The 21,766-nt window shown below is 46.2% G+C and overlaps 2 protein-coding genes across 7 annotated transcripts in view; both read right to left on the bottom strand.

Moving 5' to 3' along the window:
- Positions 1-2,551: 2,551 nt before the first annotated feature.
- Positions 2,552-6,253, bottom strand: LOC115534887 (insulin-like growth factor-binding protein complex acid labile subunit). The gene is made up of 4 exons (XM_030346168.1): positions 6,094-6,253; positions 4,872-5,871; positions 4,387-4,565; positions 2,552-3,939 (listed from the first exon to the last, which is right to left on the bottom strand). Exons 1-4 carry the CDS (start codon positions 6,152-6,154, stop codon positions 3,050-3,052), a joined length of 2,130 nt encoding a protein of 709 aa, XP_030202028.1. The 5' UTR covers positions 6,155-6,253; the 3' UTR covers positions 2,552-3,049.
- A 5,899-nt stretch (positions 6,254-12,152) lies between these two features.
- The window catches only part of LOC115534124 (rho-associated protein kinase 2), a 38,630-nt gene continuing 29,016 nt past the window's right edge, over positions 12,153-21,766 (bottom strand). Inside the window, exons 25-35 of one of the 6 annotated variants that reach the window (XR_003974287.1) lie at positions 21,516-21,704; positions 21,225-21,393; positions 20,765-20,977; positions 19,770-19,840; positions 19,567-19,655; positions 19,300-19,378; positions 18,575-18,842; positions 16,709-16,994; positions 15,636-15,745; positions 15,153-15,262; positions 12,153-14,477 (exon numbers count right to left, since the gene is read on the bottom strand). Coding sequence is in view for 4 of the 6 variants with exons in the window: in XM_030344808.1 (XP_030200668.1) it covers positions 15,184-15,262; positions 16,709-16,994; positions 18,575-18,842; positions 19,300-19,378; positions 19,567-19,655; positions 19,770-19,840; positions 20,765-20,977; positions 21,225-21,393; positions 21,516-21,704 (1,443 nt within the window). In the remaining 2 variants the exon portion in view is untranslated. Of the gene's footprint in view, positions 14,478-14,606; positions 15,263-15,635; positions 15,746-16,708; positions 16,995-18,574; positions 18,843-19,299; positions 19,379-19,566; positions 19,656-19,769; positions 19,841-20,764; positions 20,978-21,224; positions 21,394-21,515; positions 21,705-21,766 lie in introns of those variants that run through there. The other 5 variants (XR_003974288.1, XM_030344808.1, XM_030344809.1 and 2 more) reach the window with 5 other exon arrangements.

The following is a 21,766-nucleotide window of genomic DNA, read 5'->3' as shown; positions in this document are numbered from 1 at the left end:
TGGCTGATGGTCATGAGTTTGAAATTGTATATCAAGTGCCGTTTAAATGCCCTGCCCCTGCCTTTTTTTTCATGTTGATTTATTGCCGATTTCAATGCCCTTGCCTCTGATAAAAGACTGCCTTTTTTAGTGCATTCACTAGCCCATGTGTGCTTTCATATAACAACAAGTGGCAGATCATCCATACTATAAACTATTCATATGGACGTTCACAATGGATGACGGAGTGTGACAAATTGAGTGTGTGTGCGTGTGTGCACATGAGTAGCACCCATGATAGATGCACAATGGAAGGAAATGCATCTCCTACTAGTGCCTGTGTAGCAGGCTAGAAACCCTAGCATAGTGCTTTTGAATGCAGCCCCAGATTGTCCTTAAGGCAGCTGTGGCCATTGTGCCTTAGTATGGCTCGTGTCCCTGCTGTAGCGGCAACTATGTGAGTAGCATTTTGATGGATGGACACTTTAGTAGGGGTTTACCATTCATTTTATTTAGCTTTAGGATAGCCCCCTGCAGTTTGGTCGACTTTGGACTCATTCCCTCAAACCCGTGAGGTTAAACTTAGACAAACCCGTGAGGTTAAACCTAAACAAAACCTACACACGTAGGTTTTGTTTTAGGATTGCTATTTTAGATTGTGATTTTATGTACAAAATATCTTAACTGATTATAATGAATATGTTCTCCTTATTTAGCTATCTCATTTATGAGTTTTACAATAATCCTTATTTTCAGCAGTTCCAGTTCATGCACACTTTTGTTACCATTTAAATAGAGACTTGGTTTATTTTGGAATTTCCGTCTCTGTCCGTTCAGTTAAACAAATCTGCTTGCCTCATCAGTATTGTCCATAATAATCAACACAAAATTAACCTACCATATTATACTGATTTCCAGGGGTGTAATTCCCCTGGTGGCGTTGTCGGTTCTCCCCTCAATCCTCCCCACTATTGCCCTCGCTACACCTGCATGATTTATGCCTGGTATTCAGCCTGGTTCTGTCGTCTTGCAATTTAACAGCTTAGCTTCATGGCGTTGCATAAAATGCAGCATCCATTAGAACTGTTTTTCCTAATTGAACGTTTCCCTAGAGAACGGTTAACGAGATGCTACAACCACCAATCACACAAGAGATGCAATGATACAACAGCCAGAGGAAGCAGGACCTTAGGACCACCTTAGGTCCACCTTAGTACACGGTGGTCGTTGACAATTACTAATCGATGTGTTCCATCAAGAAGGTGCCCATTCAGGCATTAATGCTTTTTATAAAACTATGGATGTTATGGATACAAGTAGGGATTACAGTAAGGCCTATTCCTTTTTATTAGCCCGTTTCCATAACATTTGATTTTTTTCTTTTAATGAAGTGCATTGTTGAAGACATGCAACACAAAATACCAACATAAAAAACCTTTAATGTAAGAAAGAGAGAAAGCCCTGCAGACTTTGGGGACGTTGACTATCGCCTACAGTTTAACTTATCCTCATATTCCACCGTGCGTTGCGAAGGGCTTAGTTGTCAGTATTTTTCCTGCATGCTAATCGGCAACAGAAACCTCCGGCAGCAGTGACTAATCTCACCCGCTGCTCTCACCCAGCTGCTGCAGGTGGTGTGTTAATGACGCCCGAAGTCACCTCACTCACTTTCAAGCTTTGCGTTGAGCTATCGCGAGACACAAAAGACGACTTTGGCCGAGATGAGATCTGAAGGTCTGCGGGGCGTGCGATGCGATAGAGGAGGCGAAGCCGGCTGCTGCAGTGCAGATAAAGGACTAACGTTTCAACTCAGGGGGCTAGACTCGGGAAGCTTTAAATACTAACTTTGTGTTTTTGTGTGTATTATCTGTTCTTTGTCCTTAATCCTCTTTATCATCAAATTCAACAGTGGTGGCCTTTTGGCTGGCTGTCATTGCTGCCTCACAATAGGAATAATCATCTTGGAGATGAAATGCATGTTTGAATTGAACTGTTTGCCAGTGGAAACACTGCATAGGATATTATTGAGGGAAAATTGGTTTTCTGTAAGAGAGGCAGCCATGCCTCCATCTCCAGATTTATGATTTATGACGTTTCTGGCCTTACAATATGCTTCCACTGCAGTGAAAAAGGGGAGACAACAGTTTGTTAGAGGTATGATTTATTTAAACTCAATATCGAGGTCAATAATGCCACAAATCTCATGCAGACAAACATCACACCTGTCAGTTCCACGTGGAGCTACATTTGTTGTAATTTCTTTCCATTTTTTTAATCATACTTTGCCAAAGGCATATGGTCTAGTTGTATGGCAGTATGTTGAGAACATAAATGCATTTAAATTAAATACGCTGTTCCTCAATGCGTTCATTCAAGTGTAGGTAATGTAGCCTACCTTGCTCACATGATATAGCTGGATAAAGCCCATTCTTTTACATTAAGATATCAATGTATTATTTATTTACATAAGGAATTAAATAAATCCTCTACTAATGCTGTCATCAGTGCATTATTCCATCATTTAACCTGAGATGATGATCGAACCCTCCCGAGAGCCTCAAAAGAAACGTCCACAAGAGTAGCGTTGCTCACTGAGGAGCAACAGGGTTTAATTAAGTAACAGGCACTGAATCAGGTGTTTTACATATTTATAACAGTCGTCCATATATGATATATATATATGTTGCACTCAAAGTGAGCAAGGCTTTTTGAGCGCAGAGGCTGCTGGAGCACAGTAGACCCAGACTACGTCAATGAGAAAGGGAGAGCGTAGCGTAGCGACCGAGCAACAGACACCATGATAGTGATGTAAACGTGCACAAGTGACTTCAGCAGGGAAAGGTTCAGCTCTTTACTGCCCACACACAAACTCCCACAGCATCATCAAAACAGGGCAGCCTCATTAAAACGCTATAGGGCAAGAACAAAGCAACACTATGTAATGCGTTATCATTCCGTCTATCCAGTAAGAAACAACAGGGGAAATACTGCTTGGCCATCACTATTGGGCACCAAATAATACTTCAATTCACATTTAAGTAATTACATGAAAAACCGAATTGGTTAGACTTCAGAGATTATGAGTAACATTCATGCCAAGCCCCAGCTCTTCCTCTTTGATAGACACGATTGTTCTATTCTCCAAAGCCTTGGGGAAAGCGCACTGCATGTCCGACGCAAAGCCCACCTTCTGGGGGAAGGTGGTGACCCACCTCCACAGGTACTCTAGGCCCTCATCACACACCCAGGGGTTCCCCGTGAGGAACACCTTCACCAGCCTTCCCCACTTCTCCTCAGGGGAAGACAAGTTCCCCAGCAGACCGAAGGGAAGGCTCTGCAGGCGGTTCTGATCGAGCAACAGGAGCTCCAGCTGTTGGAGGCTCTGGAACAGATCTGGGTCGAGCTCCTGCAACAGGTTCTGCTGGAGGTACAGTCGCGTGAGTTGAGGGGTGCTGGCAAAAGTGGTGGCCGTGAGGCTGCTTATTTTATTACCGACGAGGTTGAGCGACACCAGTCGGTGCAGAGGCCTCAGCGCGTCCGCCCCCAGTCCTCGTAGATTGTTATCGCTGAGGTCCAGGTTCCTCAGGGCGGGCAGGTTCCGAAAAAGGGATGAATTGACCTCCGTCAGGCGGTTGCCTGAGAGGTCCAAGAAGGTCACGCTGCTGTTGGGGGGAAACCAGTCGGGATGGGCCGCTTGGATCAGGTTGTTCTTGAGGATGACGTTGCGGAGCGGGGCGTGGTGAAGGGTGTTGGGCTGCAGGTAGGCGAGCCGGTTCCCTGTGAGGTCCAGCGTGGTCAGGTGAGGGAGGCCCTGGAGGAGGTGAGCTGGCAGCGTCTCCAGGTTGCTGTGGTACAGCTGGAGGTAGACCAGGCCCGGGGCGGCGCGCAGGTCCTCAGCGGTGATGGCACTGAGGTTGGTGGACTGGATGGACATTCTGGTGGTGCTGCTGGGCAGTCCGTCTACGGGGAATTGAGAGAGGTTACCCTGGTTACAGGACACCCCGGTGCTCCAGGTGGAGGGGCTGCATTCACACTGAGCCGGACAGGAGGGGGGCCCCAGACCGCCAAGATGGCAGCCGTAATGTTTAAGCACGGCAAGCACCAGGAAGAAGTGGAGGAGGACCTTTGGACCGCTGTGTGGACACAAACAGAGCAGGATTGACACTGGGGACATGTTGATAGTGTTGGACTGAGGAACTCATTGAGATATTTCAGTATAACAGAGTGGATTTGTTGTAATTGTGTGTCAGGCTGAATGAATAGATGACTCATGAATGATTAACTATTAAATGTTAATTATTAAATGTTCCAAAATCTACACAATGATTTGATTCTTATCACTAATTTAATCCTGATGAAAGTCCTTTATTCGTAGTGCATCAGACAAAATAATCATACATGACTTACCCCATATTTGCGTCAGATTTGTTGCTTGATTCTCTTGCTCGGTGCCTTCTGTTGTTTTGTTGCTAGTCCTGCTTGCTTTTGAGGCCCGGTGTTGCGTGGGCAGAAAATGTTGCAAAAGATAAACAAAGCCAAGCCAATGGAGCAGCTCTTTCAAACCAGAGATAATTTTGCCTTGCAATCTTTATTTATTTAACAACCCAACGTTGGTCCATTTAGCCACAAGAATACATGTAAACTCTTGTCCACATATATATGTTGACTGTGCTATATTGAGCTATGTGATTAAATTGAATGATCTAATTATTTATATTTATTTGAATAATCATGATAGACTTCCTCTTATCTTTGAAATGTGTTGTGCCGCGGAACAGCGGAATAACCATTTTATTAGTTTGGTAAAAAAGGAAGAATTGTGTTCATGAAAGCAAAAAAAATCAATGGTAAGAGAAAGTACACGCGTCGATATCAAGCCACGGATGAGTTAGGACTCAAGGTTCAGTTCGCTCTCCGTCAAGGATAGCAGCGCGCGGCCGGCGAGAGGCAGCGGCGCGGCGCAGCGCACGGTGTCTGCCAGGAAAGCCTTCCCCTTGTTCTTCTGAAGCCATCTCCACAGGTACTCTACCTTCTGGTCACAGCTCCAGGGGTTGGCCGTCAGGTCCAAGCCCTCCTCGTCCAGGGAGGACAGCTGATCCAGCAGCCCCGGAGGAAGGTGCCCCAGCTGGTTCTCCTCCAGACCCAGGACCTTGAGGTGGCCGAGGCCCTGGAACAGGCTCGGGGGAAGCGTCTCCAGCCGGTTGTTGGTGAGGTACAGGTTGGTGATGTTGGACGTGTGGTGGAACAGTGCCGGCTCCAGGCGGACCAGTTTGTTCCCCTGCAGGTTCAACCTCTCTAGTTTGACCAGCGTGTCCAGGGACTTGGCCTGGATCTTCTCCAGGCGGTTGTGAGAGAGGTCCAGGCTCTCGAGATGCGGCAGCTTGTGGAGCAGGGTGGCGGGGAGGCCGGTCAGGCGGTTCCCGGACAGGTCCAGCCAGGTGAGGCTGCTGTGGTCCGGGAACCACTCGGCCTCGGCCGCCTCCATCAGGTTGTTCTTGAGGACCAGGGTGGTGAGCGCGGCGTGGCCGAAGACGCCGGCAGGCAGGTCGGCCAGCCGGTTGCCGGTGAGGTCCAGGGTGTGCAGGAGGGGGACGCCGCGCAGGACGTCCGGGGACAGGCTCCTCAGCTGGTTGCCGTACAGGTGGAGGCCCTCCAGCAGAGGCGTGGCGCTGAGCTGCAGCTCGGAGATGGCGGTGATGTTGGAGTATTGGACGGTGAGCATGGTGGTGTTGGCGGGGAGACCCTCGGAGGGGAACTCCGTCAGGGGGACCCCGGAACAGACCACCTCGGCCCGCCGGGGGTAGCACTGGCAGAGCGCCGGACAGGCCCCTGTGGCCCCGGGGCCGAGGAGGGTGGAGCACAGCAACACCAGCAGCAGCCGGGGAGCCATCGCTGCAGGGGAGGGGAGGGCAGCCGACGAATCAAATGGATTCAAATACTAGACCTCACCCCCAGGATTTTAGAGTCATAAGGTCTGACATGGATTTAACAATACACTGATTAAATACATTTTGTCAGTGAAAATAGGTATTCGAACAGCATTAAAAATGTGTTTTTTAATAAAGATAATTAAGGAATACATCTTAAATATATGTACATATTTGAATTACTTACTGTCTGAAAATAAAGGTACATCAGTCAAACAGCGCGTCATATCGGCTCCATCAGTCCCCATTTCCAAAAGACTGGGTTATTAGGGGTACCTGTCGGTCAGATATAGTCCCTATTGACTCAGTTAATCAGTACCAGCCATGGTACAGCCAACAGCTGAGGACGTACAGTTCCAAAGCATGGTGACGCAACTGGGATTTGAGTCACAATGGAAATGTACGATTTCTTTAATCAGTGTTTTGCACAACGTTTATCCAAAGTTTAAAATAAATGGTTGTTTGTGAGTTCTACTCTCCAATTTAGGGGAAATGGTCACATTTATAAGGAACAGACAGTTGGTTTGTCCCTTGTTTGTACAGTTTTGTACTTTGGATTGATTTTGATGTTTGAGAGACAAAAAGAGGGTGAAAGAGTAAAGGTTTACACGGTTCCTGCATGTCAATACAGCCAAAGTTTGAATAGATGATTACGTTTTGTAATTATTGTGGTTTAACATTCTGGTTGTTATTGAGGAGAACAGTGAAGTCTATGTCTGGGAATAGCAACACTCATGAACTCCCTGATTGTGGCATTAATGACACTGTTGCTGTATGATCATACTGAAGGGTTCAATGGTTTTCTGCAAGCACGTTGATTCCTTTTTCAAAACGGCCTCCTCTTGCCAAAGGACTAGGATCTATGATTAGTCGGAGGCTTTAGGAATTCCTTCATCTTCAGGATATCCTTTCTTCTTTTCAGTCTCTCTTCAGGAATGAAGGTAATACATAAGTCACTTGACTCAGCTTCACTCCGTCAAGCCTTGTGGAGCTTTCGACATGGTTGATCGTCTTATTTTGAAGCAGAGGTCATTAGATATTGTCCGGTTGGCTGGTTCTTAAATGACTTGTCTGGTAGAACCCAATGGTCAAAGTTCATTAATCGCCCAGGACCTAGTCTTTATTAGATTTAGATTAATCATCTTGGAAACAATATTCTGTAGGCTAATTCTCACTTTTATGCAGATGCATATTATTATGCACTGCATTGTTTATGTTTTTTTCTCAGCCTTCGAACATTTTGATGTTGCACCACACCGTTTATGCAGTTTAAAGCTTGTCTTTAATTCAAACACAAACAAGCTCATTCTTTTCTCCAGAGCCAGAAAAGGGCCCTTAGGTATTGTCAGAGGGATAGGAGAGTGAAAAGGTGGAAAAGGCTACACATATCTTTGTCTCCTTATTGAAGTCTTTAATGAACACATTCAAATCTGATCAAGACAGTGAAGTTAGGACTTATTTTTAAATAAGTGTAACGCCTGATAACGTTACTTATATGCTGCTCCTCGAATACGTTGCCGTTTTACCCTCATGTGCATGTGCTGCATTATGGGATGGTGGACGCGGTGTATTACGGTGCACTAAGGTTCATCACTAATGCACACACTCTGACACATCACTGCACTTTACATGTGACCGCCTGGTGGCCCCCACTAGCCCGGCGCAGCTTTGGCCTCTTAAACATTAGTATTTCTAACAGTGTTCTTGGCCTGATCACATCAATAACGTATTGATCTGCCTCTCTCTGTAGGAGGGACTCTGGTGGCCGTTCCTGCACGACTTTCCCTTTCTATATATTTGTATGTACCAATAGAGCAATGGAAAAAAAGCCTTCAGCTGTTTTGTGCCTTCGACGTGGAACCAGCTTCAGACTGACTTCAGAATGAAGGGACTTGTTTCATGTTTCTTTCATCCAGGGCCTTGAGTCAGATTACGGCCTGTACTTGTTTTAGCATGGATTTACCTGGGATATCTCGGTGAATCTGATACATTTGTTTCTACGAAGATGTGTTACCTGTTGTCTGTGGAGGCTTAATGTGACTTGTTGTGTTGTTGTATCGTGTCAGATCACTTTTGAAGAATGTATTTTATTCTCTAAACTGGCTCTCCTGATAATATAAATAAATAATGAATAAGTAAGTAGATAATGACCTTTACATTTTTGGAGTAAAGGTTTTTGTCAGTATAAACACACAACACGTCTATCAATACAAACACACACACACACACACACACACACACACACACACACACACACACACACACACACACACACACACACACACACACACACACACACAGACATTCCATGGGTTTCAGTGATACAACACACACACACACACAAACACACACACACACACACACACACACACACACACACACACACACACACACACACGCACACACGCACACACACACACACACACACACACACACACACACACACACACACACACAAACACACACACACATAAACACGCACACATATACACACAAACACACACACACAGAGCAACAAGTCCTAACCTGGAGAAACACAGGCTGTAAGCGGTGCTTGGAACATTGGTGTCAGTAGAAATGTTCAACATTGTTCACCGTTCATAAGAGAGGTGTCCTTAAATCCAGAAGCTATATCACAAGCACACTTCTCGGACCTCTTTCCTGTCCATGTGAGTGGACGTGTTCCCGCGGGATTTGGCGAGTTCTCAAGAGGAGACATGTATCCCCAGACAGTAGAGCCTTCATGTGTGTGCCCCCTGCATGGTCCCAGCGGCCTAGTTTGGACCTCCTATCTGTGACGCCTTTGGTGTAGTGAGTACTGTTTGAGTGGGCCCTGACTCTAGTCATGGCCCGTTCAGCAGTAGCCTGTAGGAAAGCATGGGGACGTTGCTGCCATCGGTTAGATGTTACTGGGGCGGTCGTCCACCGACTAGCAACCTCACAAACAGTATGTCCCCCCAGGCAGCAGGCTTCTCAACCAGCCTCCTTAATATCAGTGATCACAGTGATGCTCTTACTCACAGGCACTCCTACACTTTAGTTCTAGAGTTAATACCCTTACTCCCGCGTTGATATTCCCCGTCCTCAGTCTCTGGAATTGCTGTTAGTGTTTTTGGTTACACTTTATAATAATGATCAGTCATAAGTAGTTTATAAGTAATTTGAATGTGAATGAATGTCTTGTTAATGATTCGTCCATCATTAACTTAAGGCTTACCAGTGACTTATGAATTAGGTTATTTATGTCTTACCGTGTTGGGACATTTCTGGGCCGTTTTCTTTACCCTGCTGGATTACTCATATTAAAATGGGTAAATATTTTGTTCTATGCCAACTATGCAGTTGTTGCTACAATGTCCAAGTAATTTAATTGTTGTGTTATACTGAGCATTTGATTGATAAAATACACACACACTGGTTCATTATTGTGTTTATTATTGATTTACACTCTTTTGGGTGTTTCTATTTGTTTACATTTTGCTTAAAGCAAACTATTCCATACACTGCTCCAACTGTAGTTCATTTGTTAAAACCATTAAGATTATACAATACACATTATTCTGTCGTCATTATTCTTCCTTCCCATATAAAATAATCCAAGAATAACTTATTGACAGGTCCCTATAAAATTACAGCATGTAGAGTTACAGTGTGTTCACTGTAGAGGGGTTCAGTATGTAGAGTTACAGTGTGTTCACTGTAGAGGGGTTCAGTATGTAGAGTTACAGTGTGTTCACTGTAGAGGGGTTCAGTACATAGAGTTAGTGTGTTCACTGTAGAGGGGTTCAGTATGTAGTTAGTGTGTTCACTGTAGAGGGTTTCAGTACGTGGAGTTACATGTATTCACTGTAGAGGGGTTCAGTATGTATAGTTACAGTGTGTTCACTGTAGAGGGGTTCAGTGTGTAGAGTTATAGAGTGTTCACTGTAGAGGGGTTCAGTACGTAGAGTTACAGTGTTCACTGTAGAGGGGTTCAGTACGTAGAGTTACAGAGTGTTCACTGTAGAGGGGTCCAGTATGTAGAGTTACAAAGTGTTCACTGTAGAGGGGTTCAGTACGTAGAGTTACAGTGTGTTCACTGTAGAGGGGTTCAGTATGTAGAGTTACAGTGTGTTCACTGTAGAGGGGTTCAGTACGAGGAGTTAGTGTGTTCACTGTAGAGGGGTTCAGTATGTAGAGTTACAGTGTGTTCACTGTAGAGGGGTTCAGTATGTAGAGTTACAGTGTGTTCACTGTAGAGGGGTTCAGTGCGTAGAGTTACAGTGTTTACTGTAGAGGGGTTCAGTATGTAGAGTTACAGTATGTAGTTACAGAGTGTTCACTGTAGTGGGGTTCAGGATGTAGAGTTACAGTGTGTTCACTGTAGAGGGGTTCAGTACGTAGAGTTACAAAGTGTTCACTGTAGAGGGGTTCAGTATGTAGAGTTACAGTGTGTTCACTGTAGAGGGGTTCAGTACGTAGAGTTAGTTTGTTCACTGTTGAGGGGTTCAGTATGTAGAGTTACAGTGTGTTCACTGTAGAGGGGTTCAGTATGTAGAGTTAAAGTGTGTTCACTGTAGAGGGGTTCAGTGCGTAGAGTTACAGTGTGTTCACTGTAGAGGGGTTCAGTATGTAGAGTTACAGTATGTAGTTACAGAGTGTTCACTGTAGAGGGGTTCAGTACGTAGAGTTACAGTGTGTTCACTGTACAGTTAGAACATGCTGGGCAGGACAGTCTCATTTCATATGAAGTCCCAGAGGCCACAGACAGGAGGTCTGCTTCTACCGTGCTATTTGGCTTCTCCGATCGTTCACTTACCTCTCTGTGAAACAATAGTATCAATAGATGTGCAATATTGGGTCATTGGATGAAGACGCATATTGACATCTTACATTTACAAATTTAAATGTAGGGGATATTGCTGACGCTTTCCTCCTAAGAACTTACAACCACTCATTCACACACCGACAGCGGAGTCAACCAAGCAGTGCGACAGCCAGGTCGTCAGGAGCAGCCAGGGTTAGGCGTCTGGCTCAGGGCACTCACACCTCGACACTCAGCTAGGAGGAGCCGGGGATCATTGAACTAGCAACCTCCTGTTACCAGTCAACCCGCTCTACCTCCTGCGCCACTGCCCCCCATGACAAATATATCTCCAAGTAACATCATAACTAGGCTTGGAAATGACCAGTAGTATGAAATGTGATTTAGAGAGCGGTTGGCACACGCTAGAGGCCATGAGGCACTCCATAATGAATGACTGCCAATTTGCTTTAGGCTGATTTAAAAGATTTATCTTGGCGATGCTCGCTAACTGCTTGTACCCATGCAATGCGCAGATGGACCTCCTCTGGACAATCTGTTCAGAGGAAATGCAGGACATTATACAGCGACCTGCCTGTAATGAAGAACATCTCAACTATCGTCAATGTGAATGGATAATGATGCAAGGAACCCAAAAAACCTTGTGTTTGTATTTACAGTATTAAAAGAGCATTGCCTTAAGAAGAATTTATGTTATTACAGATTTATATGTTGCAATCAAATCATACTCAAATTCATCAAAAGTAGCTTACATTTCAATTCAGAAATGTATCTTTAACATCTTGAACTTCCTTGAACTGATGCAATTGACGTATGCAGATTATTTTTATGTTTCCATGAATTCAATGTATATTCATGTTGATCTCCATCAACACCTTAGATGGAGATTAGTATTTATGACTTCCACAGTGAACATATAGATTATTTTAGTGACTCCTTCTCAACGATCCATAGAAGACAGTATACATATGACGGGTTATTAACCAAGTCTGTGCGCTCAGTTCATTATCAAGGCTAGCTGTCTGGGAGCTTGGCATTCCCTTTAAATGGCAGATCATTGTCAGTGTGTAAGGAAAGGGTCTTCTTAATGGAAGCTCTGCTACAAGAGAGACAATTGACTGATAGGCCTCCAATAACCCTGATTTTCACCAATTCGATATGGTGGAAACCTTTCTTCTCAATTTGCCCTCCCACCATTTAGGCATGATTGTGTTGGATTTGAATCATTCATTAGTTGTTTTTTAGAAATATGTGACAAAAATAGGTGAAAATACCAAATACTTGCCAACTATTTTTCAGTTACAAATATTTACTTTATTTTTCACTATGCTTTTTAGAAGTTTCTAGCAAATAATATTTATCATCTGTGTTCCATCTTTTATTATATAATACAACACACAAGTGTGGTTTTGTGCGTACCAGGTATAGCATCATAAACATCATACTTGACCACTTTGCATTTATTAAGTAGCACATAAAATCTGTTTAACAGCATTTTTTATGATATCTTAACATAGGCCCTACACCTTTTCTCTTCTCCTTTGAGCTGCCAAAACACAATAACCCTCAGAGTATCTGTCAATCTGTCTGTTTAATGTTACTTAGAACTCCTAATCTGTCGAGGAAGGCTGTTCTTTCTACAATGCAAGTATTCACTAACGGTGGGAGAGGCCTTATGCTGCCTAACATACAGTACAGCCTGTGGAGGATTAACACCTTGCGTGCTGCTCCCTTTTCTCTATTCTGAAGCAGAGAAAACCCATCCCCATGCCTCGTTGTAATTTAAGTTTAATGAAGCAATAGAGAAAGGAAAGTCTTGCGTCAGTAGCAGAATTCAATACCAAATGGGTAATAGTCCACCTTTAAAAGCTGTACTGGTAATACTTAAACTATAGACTTCTATATACTATTAATTGCTACACGAATATCAAACGATTTCATAGGCGATATATAGATAACATTTTTAAACACTTTTTGTGTGCAGTTAAGATTAACACTTCAGGTACAAGTACATTATTTTCAACATGTCGGTGTCATTTTTTCTGATATTTATACATTTTATTGATATACTGCAGGGATGATGCAGCCCCCTGGGTCTCCGTTACTCATCGTCGCGGACGTTGTGTCCGGGCTCCGTCTGCCGCAGCAGAGGGCCGCAGTCTAGCGACCTCTGGTGGGGTCTGGGGCTAAAGGAGTCGGTCCTGAGCGGCTGTTTCTACAACTACACGCAGTGGCGTAACCATAAATGTTCAAATTGCTGAGGAAAAAAAAAAGGGCGGGCAAAGCCAGACAAGTAGGCGGGCCCAGGCCATCTGCATCTCAATTGTGGGCTGAGAAATTCTGACTAATCGACAGGTCAATTATTTCTCAGCCCACAATTGCAATGCAGATGGCCTCGACATAAAATAATTAACAGCTCTTGTGGAGGCAGCATGGGGACGTGAATTCAGTGGGGAGGCACACGGCGGTCTCAAGACATGGGATGGAGGATTTCACGATTTGACAGATTCTTGAGCTGGACGGGCAAGACTGACAAGTAGGCGGGCCTAGGCCCGCCCGTGCCTCCGCCTCTGACATAATGACTGAAGACTTGGTTTCAAATTACACCATTAGGGCATTATAAGGGTTTAATAACAAGCTAACAGGGCTAGGGGAGAGGAGTTTCAAAAGCAACATTGAACAAAACAAAAATAGAAGCAGTTAGCCCACACAATAAACATTTGTTGAACAATATATTAAGACGCCTCTGTTGTGAAGGCATTACGTTGGGTCAGACAGAATGGGCCCAAACGGAGAGGGAGACGCTATGGAATCCACCATATGGACCAATTGAGACAGAGACCTCAAGCATCCCCCAACAATCCAGCGACATGGCCCCGAAACACGCTCCACGTTTGACCTAGCTTCAGGTACCATTAGGATTTGCAAAACACATCTTTAGTGTCTAGAATGCAGTGGTGTTTTTATATATTATTTTATGCATGTTGACATTCCCGACATTGAAATTAACTGATGGAAATAATGAACAACCAAACAACTTATTTCCAGATATTAACTATTTGTGTAACCATTTATTTTTGAAGATGGAGAAATAGATATCTGAATTCCTACAATGTTTTTGTTGTTTCTTCACATTGTTTTATAATGTGTGCTATATTATAATAAACATGAGTCCTTTTTAGAATACATCCATATGACAAGACTGATTATAATGCAATGCTATCCCCTTTCTTAAGAATATCAATCATTTACAGGTGAGACATATATAATATGTGCAGTTAGATTTGGTATCCATGTCATAAAGAGAAAATTAATTACAATTCTCTGGGTTATTATTAATAAACAGACACTGTTTGACACACACACACACACACACACACACACACACACACACACACACACACACACACACACACACACACACACACACACACACACACACACACACACACACACACACACACACACACACAGGTTGTAGAATAAGGCCTCTATGTATTTGTTCTTTGGTTCTCATTGTCTATATGGTTTCTTCCTGGCATCCCTCCATCTGTATTACACAACAGACGGCCAATGTTCTTTATTCTTTTTCACAAAAAGATTCCAGGACGATCCAGTATCTGATGGTAGATAAGTCGGTTGCAGTTTGCAGTCTATATACACTGGACCACATAGATTTGATTAACGTCACAGAATATGCTCAAATGTAGAATCAAAGTACAATAAAATTAAAATCATCCAAACATCCTCGTTCTGCCCAGGGTTAACTGTGGAGAAAGGAAAGAAAAACAGAAAGTGAGAAACCAAAACACACACACACACACACACACACACGCACGCACACGCACAGACAGGCGAAAATCAGTAGGCACAAGATGCACACACAAAAATCCACATCAGGAGGAAAAAGGACAGCTTTATTCTATTGCAGACGGAGCTCAAAATCAACCAACAAAGGAAACAAAGTCTTTTCTAGAGCTCACTGGAACATTACCCGTTTAGTGAACCGCAAAAGAGTTATTACTTGAATTGTGTGCAATGCACTGATGTCCAAAATAACCACATAAAAAAAAGCCAATTACAGAGCATGAGTCATCAGAATCCATCTAGTGCCATCATGCATCTCATCAGCAACCTGTTTGCTAGGCAAGAGAGAGGCCAGGGGCTTCGCACGGCCACGCGTCCACCAGGGAGCTAAGGAACTGGAGGGAAAGGTTGAGGATTTTCCAGCTCTTATGTTCTTCTGTTCTGTGGTTAACCATGTGGTTCGAGGTCTTTCAGAAATCTTAAGCCTACAGAAAATTGTATTTCAGCAACTAAAATACATCTACATACCACAACAAACATAGGACAAAATGCAAACTCGAAATGCACACTGAACGCAAACAGGTCATGCAGCTAGCTACGTGGACGACACCTCAAACCCATGCGTCATCATTTACCCCCTCTTTCCTCTGTTTATCCGGCCCTTCCTCAGAAGAACCTATCATCCTCATCACTATCCACCTCATCCAGCGACCAGCTCCAGTCCCCCAGGCCGAACTCTAGCAACCTGGAACAGCGGAGGACAGCCTTCAGGACCTCCAGCACGGCCTCAGCCCCCGTTAAATACATGCCCCCGACCCAGGTGGAGACAGGCTCATTACATGCCCCCGTCCCAGGTGGAGACAGGCTCAGTACATGCCCCCATCCCAGGTGGAGCAGGCTCAATACATGCCCCTGTCGCCAGGTGGCGGTAGAGAGTTGCTTTCAGGCCAAGCCCGTTGTGAAGAAGCCATGCGATTCAATCTTGTTGCCCCCCCACCTCGAGGTGAGTTTGTCTAAACAAAAATAATGAGTTCAAAAAACAGCCCACGTAGGAGGAGGTCTGGGGCATCGAGGGCCACAATCAAGCAAGCAGAGGGTCAGGCTTCACTACTACTTACGCAGCATCCTAGCAAGACGGGCACAGGGATGGTGAGGGCCAGGGGGGTAGGGGGTTTGGGTGGATGGTGGTGGTCAGTGGAAAATAATGCGGAGCATGGTGGGCCCAGAGCTAAGAGGAGGGAGGGGGGGGGTTACAGTGAGTTAAGGGAAGTGAGGCTCCACAAACCAAAGTCTTCTCAGACCAGGGGGTTTTGGCAGGTTTCCCTGGAGAAGCATTTTCTAAAATCGTTTTTAATTCCACCTACGTTATGCAGTCAACGGGTTATAAAGGCAGACACTTAAATATAACAGCGAGTTTCGTCCAAGGGATTTGATCGGACTGGAGGCATTCCATGAGTGTTGAGTGAGTGTGACAGCACAGGCACAGGTGTTTCTGATAACAGTGACATTAAGGATCATAATCAGCACCACACACTGAAGCGCCTCTAGTGTCAACACTTTGGTGGCACAATAGATGGAAACGTACAGTAGAATGTACATGATACACAGTGGCTGGCCTGCGGTAATGTTGACACAACACAAAGTAGAAAGCAAGTGTGTAGAAAAGTGTTTAGGTGTTGCCGGGCAACAGTCCAGTGGCGGAACTATTTGTGTTGGCCGAGCCAGCTAAATGATAAGATAAACAAACAAATCCTTAACCTCTGCAGTTCTTACTCCTAACTAACAAATGGCGGGTGTTCAACTATTGTATAAAGCTAACACCACACTTGCTGTTTCACTGAACATCAGCACGGCTGTGATCATGTCCAGCCCTTGGCCTGTACCTTGCGCCTACTGCAGAGTGCTGCTGATGGTCACGATGACAGCCTCTCCTGAGATGCCTCCAACGTTAAAGCCCATTCAAAACCCCATTAGGATAACCACATCCAACCAGCATCTCTTAATGCACCGGGCGGGTGTTATGCATTAATGCTGTCAGTGGTTTAATAAGCCGGTGGGTGAATCACAGCGGGCTTCACTACGCTACTTAACCCAGAGAACAGCGGCTCGGTGCAGCACCACATTGTGTTAACGAATAAAGAAACCATCTCCGACGGATCAGAGCCCCCTCCTCCTGACCAGCGGGGCTCACCTGGGCTTCCTGGCTGCCGGCGCCACCGGCTGCGTCCTGCTCTGCAGCCGGATGGCGCTGCGGTGGGGTGAGAGGCGGGGGGAGCCCCGGGGGGAGCCCCGGGGGGAGAGCATGGGGGAGGAGCGTGCGGAGGGCTCGGCGGCGGCCGGGTGGCTGGGCGGGGCGCCGGCGCTGGAGGGGTGCCGGCGGGGGACGCGCTTGAGGAGGCGGCCCACCCAGCGCTGCTGGTCCTCCTGGGAGCAGGCCAGCAGGATCAGCTCCTTGGCGCTCGACATGTCGTAGTTCACTGAGGGACAGGAAGGGAGGTCAGTCGTCTGTAGGGTCCCGGCATGCATGGAGGCGGGGCTTCCCTGAGCTACAGGCTAATTTAAACTCTGGTTTTATTCATTAATGGCTTTTATTTCTGGGCCTGACCGGTAAACCAATGATCTTTTTGTTTTCAGTTTGGCTTAACCAGCCTTCATTTTTTGGTTTTGTATTTATTGTAATTTACTTCATGTAGTTTTTAATATGAACTATTCTCTTAGTAATTAATACATTTTCTCAGAGTCCGTGGTGGGCGTGGACCAGATAACATTGGGCAGGAAAATGACTGGTTCAAACTGTGCCACGTTTCTGCTCCTGGAGACTCAAATACCCAGTCTGATCAAACATACGATCTGATGTTCAGCAAGGTGAGTTTACTCATTACTTCCTCCGTGATACCTCTGGGATAATAACCCATTTTTTTAATGACACGAACACTGTGATTAGGATTGTGTTTTGCTTCCTGGACCTGGTGTTTCCCCCTTTGGAAAACAAGCATCTTCTCATTTATACACTCAGAGTATCACTTTTCTATTCAGGCCAAACTGCTGTATGGACCTATTACATACTGTATCACAACCAACGTTGGATTCTGACTTCTACAGAAAATACACTTGACTCAAAGGAAGACACAATTATAAATTAACTCAATGGTTGACTGAGATTCATTGCCTATAGCAGCTAAATGCATTTTGTTCATGAGGATTATTCTTCGATAGTTTTCGCTTCGAAGGCATTTACATCTTGTTTGGCTACGGTAGAATAACTCCAGATCAACTGTGTGCGGACCTGCACCGAACACCACTTAAATATGCATGGAGATTCATAGCTACACCATCATCTCATCAATTATCTAAACCAAAAGGAACTTCCCATTCCCAAGTCTCTCTGTTGGCAGGAAGGTGTCATAATCACTGCACAACAGGAAGTCAGAGCTCTTTATTCTGTGAGCTCATTATTTCATTAGTTCAGCAGTCAAAGGCACTGTGGTGGGGTTTTGCCCTCCCATACTGGGTTCAACCATAGGTTTGCCTGATGGCTGAGGCCAACAGAGTCGCATTGGGAAAGCAAAGCTTTCATTTCACTCTCTCAATGGTCCCAAGTGCCAAAATGTGAAACCAAAACCTAATCTATTTGCATGATAAAAACGATTCCCCCAGTGTTGCACAGGGCTGGCTCTCAGCAGGGGCGGGAGAATTCGCAATGTTTGTATTAGTTTAAATAAATCATTGAAGTTTCCAAGCTGAACCCAGCATCCATTAAAAAAAAAATGAGCTACGCCTCATCCTGGGCTGCTGAGAGGAGCACAAACGGCTGGCCCCCAGAAACTGAGCGGGTTGACTGGTAACTGGAAGGTTTTGAGTTCGATCCCTGGCTCCTCCTAGCTGAGTGGCGAGGTGTCCCTGAGCAAGACGCCTCACCCTGACTGCTCCTGACCAGCTGGCTGTCGCCCTGAGTGGTTGAGTCGCTTTGGATAAAAGCGTCAGCAAGATCCCCTGAATGGATTGAGTGAGAGGAGCAGGCCTCTCACTCACGCCTCTCCCGCCCGGCGCTGCTGACCTTTGCAGGGCGCGATGACCTCCTCCTTGCGGTCCAGATGGTCCTTGTGACACTTGGTGTGGCAGCGCCGGCACTCGAGGGCCGGGGGGGGCTTGAAGACGTTCCACAGGGGCCGCGTGCACGCCTCGCAGCTGGACGGGAAGTGGTAGAGCGTGGGGATGAACTCGTGGCCCTTGTGGGGGATGAAGGAGGGCCGCTCGCCAAACGCCACCGGCTCCGCCGCAAACTCCTGCTCGCGCTTATTCTCGCCTTCGTTGGCGTACAGGATCTGGGGGGGGTGGAGGAATACGCGTTAAAAAAGGTCAGTAAAATGGTATCCTAGCCTTCTTTTTCGTAGACGGGGAATGGGTTAACCTAGCGATCGTTAGAGCTTGGTACTTGTTTCTACATCCTTATGACAGCGATATATTCTATCTCCTTTTTCTGACAAATGTACTTATTGTAAGTCTGGAATTGCTGCCATTCAGTTTCAAGCGAAGGCCAGGTCCCATTAACGCCCAATCAGTAGTTGACCGGGGAACCATATCAGCCAATAAGTAATGAATATAACGCGTTTAAACTATGGAGGGAGAGATTTAATGCAAACCAATAGACCACTAGTGCTGGGGTCTGGTTCTCCTTTATCATTTGGAGCAGATTCATCATTTGAGGAGAAGGAAGAATATAACAAAGAGCTAGCTGGGGTCAAAATGAAAGGGAAACGTTCAAACACCCAGCAGTGTCACCTGGAATATCTTTGGAATCTCTTTGGCATCGGCGCGGTACACATCCGTTTGAGTGACAGGTCGCACGTGGAACAGTTTACTGTGGGAGGAGAGAGAGTCGAGAGTCAAGACACAACAATCAGGTAAAACTCAACGGTTGGGAAGGTATTCACACAAATTGGGGGAATTTAATCACCAAAACTATGAATTCAGCGAAATCGAGGTAAAGGTAATTTGCTGATGTTGAGGATGGGGGGGGGGGGGGAAGCGGGGGTTGCAGTTACTCACTCGAGGTCCAGCGTCATGAAGGGGATGGCTTGTTCTCGGTCCAGCTCGCTGTTGTAGAACAGGATCTTCCTGCTGCTCACCACCACGTACTACATAACACCGAGATGGAAAGAAGCACAACGCAAGGTCAGAGGTCGAGGTCTCTGTGGTGGTCATGGCGGGAACGACAACCAAACCTAAGAAATAGGATGGGGAAAGTGTACCTTTTTGTCCCAGCCAAAGCGTTTGGAGCTCTTGGTAGGAAGGGCCAGCCAGCCCTCCAGGCGAGAGTCAGCTGAAGAGACCAGAAGCACAGGGAGCTCATGTCAAGTACAACTATTGCTGTAACATCTGGAGGAGTTCACATCACCAAGCATAATCCTAATCATGGTATGCAACAGTGTTTTAGAAAACACACTGAAAACAGCATGCCGCAGTGTCACCACAAGGGCAGACCAATTCGTGTTTAAAATGGCGGAACCATAAATAGCAGAAACCCGTGTCTCGCCTAGAGCAGGAAAACATTTATGTTGAGGAAGATGCATCAGTAGCCAGCTCTCTGGATTTAGAAACAACACAAGGCAGCAAACAACACCATCAGGCCACGTAGTAAGTTTAAAGGTAAGAGAGACACCGCCCCCTCTTCACACATACAAGCCTTTCTCTAGGTGGAACAATGCTGTTATCAGTGATCACTGTCCGAGTCAGGAGTAATGACCCAAATAAGGGGTTAGATAACAATAGGGGAAGATGAGATTATACGTGATTCTGTTATAAGCAGAATCATTACTTGCAGGTCAGATGGTTAGAAAATTCTGCATTGGTTATTTAAAATGTCAAATTCAGGAATTGGTTCCCTTTAAAATAATGCAATTCTTGGGATGTAAAATGTTGCAGACAAGTTACCACTTTAAGACAGTGTTGCATTGTGACTGGGCCAGTTGATCCTACCACTCTAAAGCTACATTACGGTCACTGGGTAAGAGTAATTAAATAATCCAACTGTCCAATATAGTCTATGGAAACATGGCACCTAATGTCAACAAAATCACATAACCGGGAGACAAATTGTGCAGCACAGTTGCACAACTTTAAAGTCTCTTCCCCAGGAGCCCAGTGGTGGCCTCATTGTGTTTAACTCTTCTAAACGGGATCGCTGCAGCCCACAGCGACCCCCCGTCACACCACACTACGAGTGCGTGCTGCCGTGCACAGTCACCTGCCCGCTCGGGCTCCGCGGGGCGCCCACAGGTGAGGGCCAAGGGTGGGCCCCCCCTGGCAGGTCCCTCCTCCTCCTCCTCTTCCTCCTCAGAGCCGGAGGAGTGGAAGCGGGCTGAGCGCAGGTCGGGCCGCGTGCCGATACTGACCGACTTCTGCGTGCGCTGGTACGTGAACGACATGGACTCGGAGGTGTGTGAGTGAGTGACGCGCACTGCAGCCCAGCATGGGGGGAGAGAGAGAGGGGGGAAGACAGGAAGGAACGCAGAAGGAATAGCAGAGGGGGAATGAGGGAGGCGTGTGCATGTAGGGGAGGGCGGGGGATGGATGGAAAAAGGTCAGAAAATATTAGACAGAAAAAAGACAAAAGTCGACAGTAAAGAGGGTTGAGGACTTGGACAGAAACAAGTGAGGAAAGAGAAAAGGGTCCGTTTCCGTGATGAAGCGCCCCCGTGGGTTACCTGGGTAGGCCTCGTCGGCGTCCAGGTCGTTGCCACTGCTGATGCTGGTGGAGTCCAGCGAGTGGATGCTGAGGGAGGTGATCTGGCAGCGCAGCTGCTCGATGTCGCTGTCCTTGCTGTCCAGCGCCATCTGGAGCTCCAGGCGCGACTGGCCCTCATCCGTGATCACCTGTCACCACACCCGAGAGCGAGGTGGGGGGGGAGACATTGTTTTTAAGCCTCGGCAGAGTGGAAACCCGCCCTCTGCAGTGTGTGGCTAGCCCTGGGTCTGCTGGCTGCCACTCTGCTCACCGCCTGCATGTCGTTCAGATCCCGCTGGTACTTGATGATGATGCTGTTGAGCTTCTCCTTCTCCGAGCGCAGCTCCTGCTGCAGCTTCTGGTTCTCCTTCTTGCGGCGCCGCACCTCTGTGTCGTTGACCACCTGGACGCCTTGCACTGTCAACCTCCGGTTCATCACCTCCGTCAGCTTGTTGATGGCCTGGGGGGAGGAGGGGGGGCCCACAATATGTTATATGTGTTCATAGGCCACCATGCCTTCTT

Source organism: Gadus morhua, chromosome 21 (assembly GCF_902167405.1).
Source record: "Gadus morhua chromosome 21, gadMor3.0, whole genome shotgun sequence".
Lineage (NCBI taxonomy): Eukaryota > Metazoa > Chordata > Actinopteri > Gadiformes > Gadidae > Gadus > Gadus morhua.
This window is presented reverse-complemented; position numbering and strand designations above follow the sequence as displayed.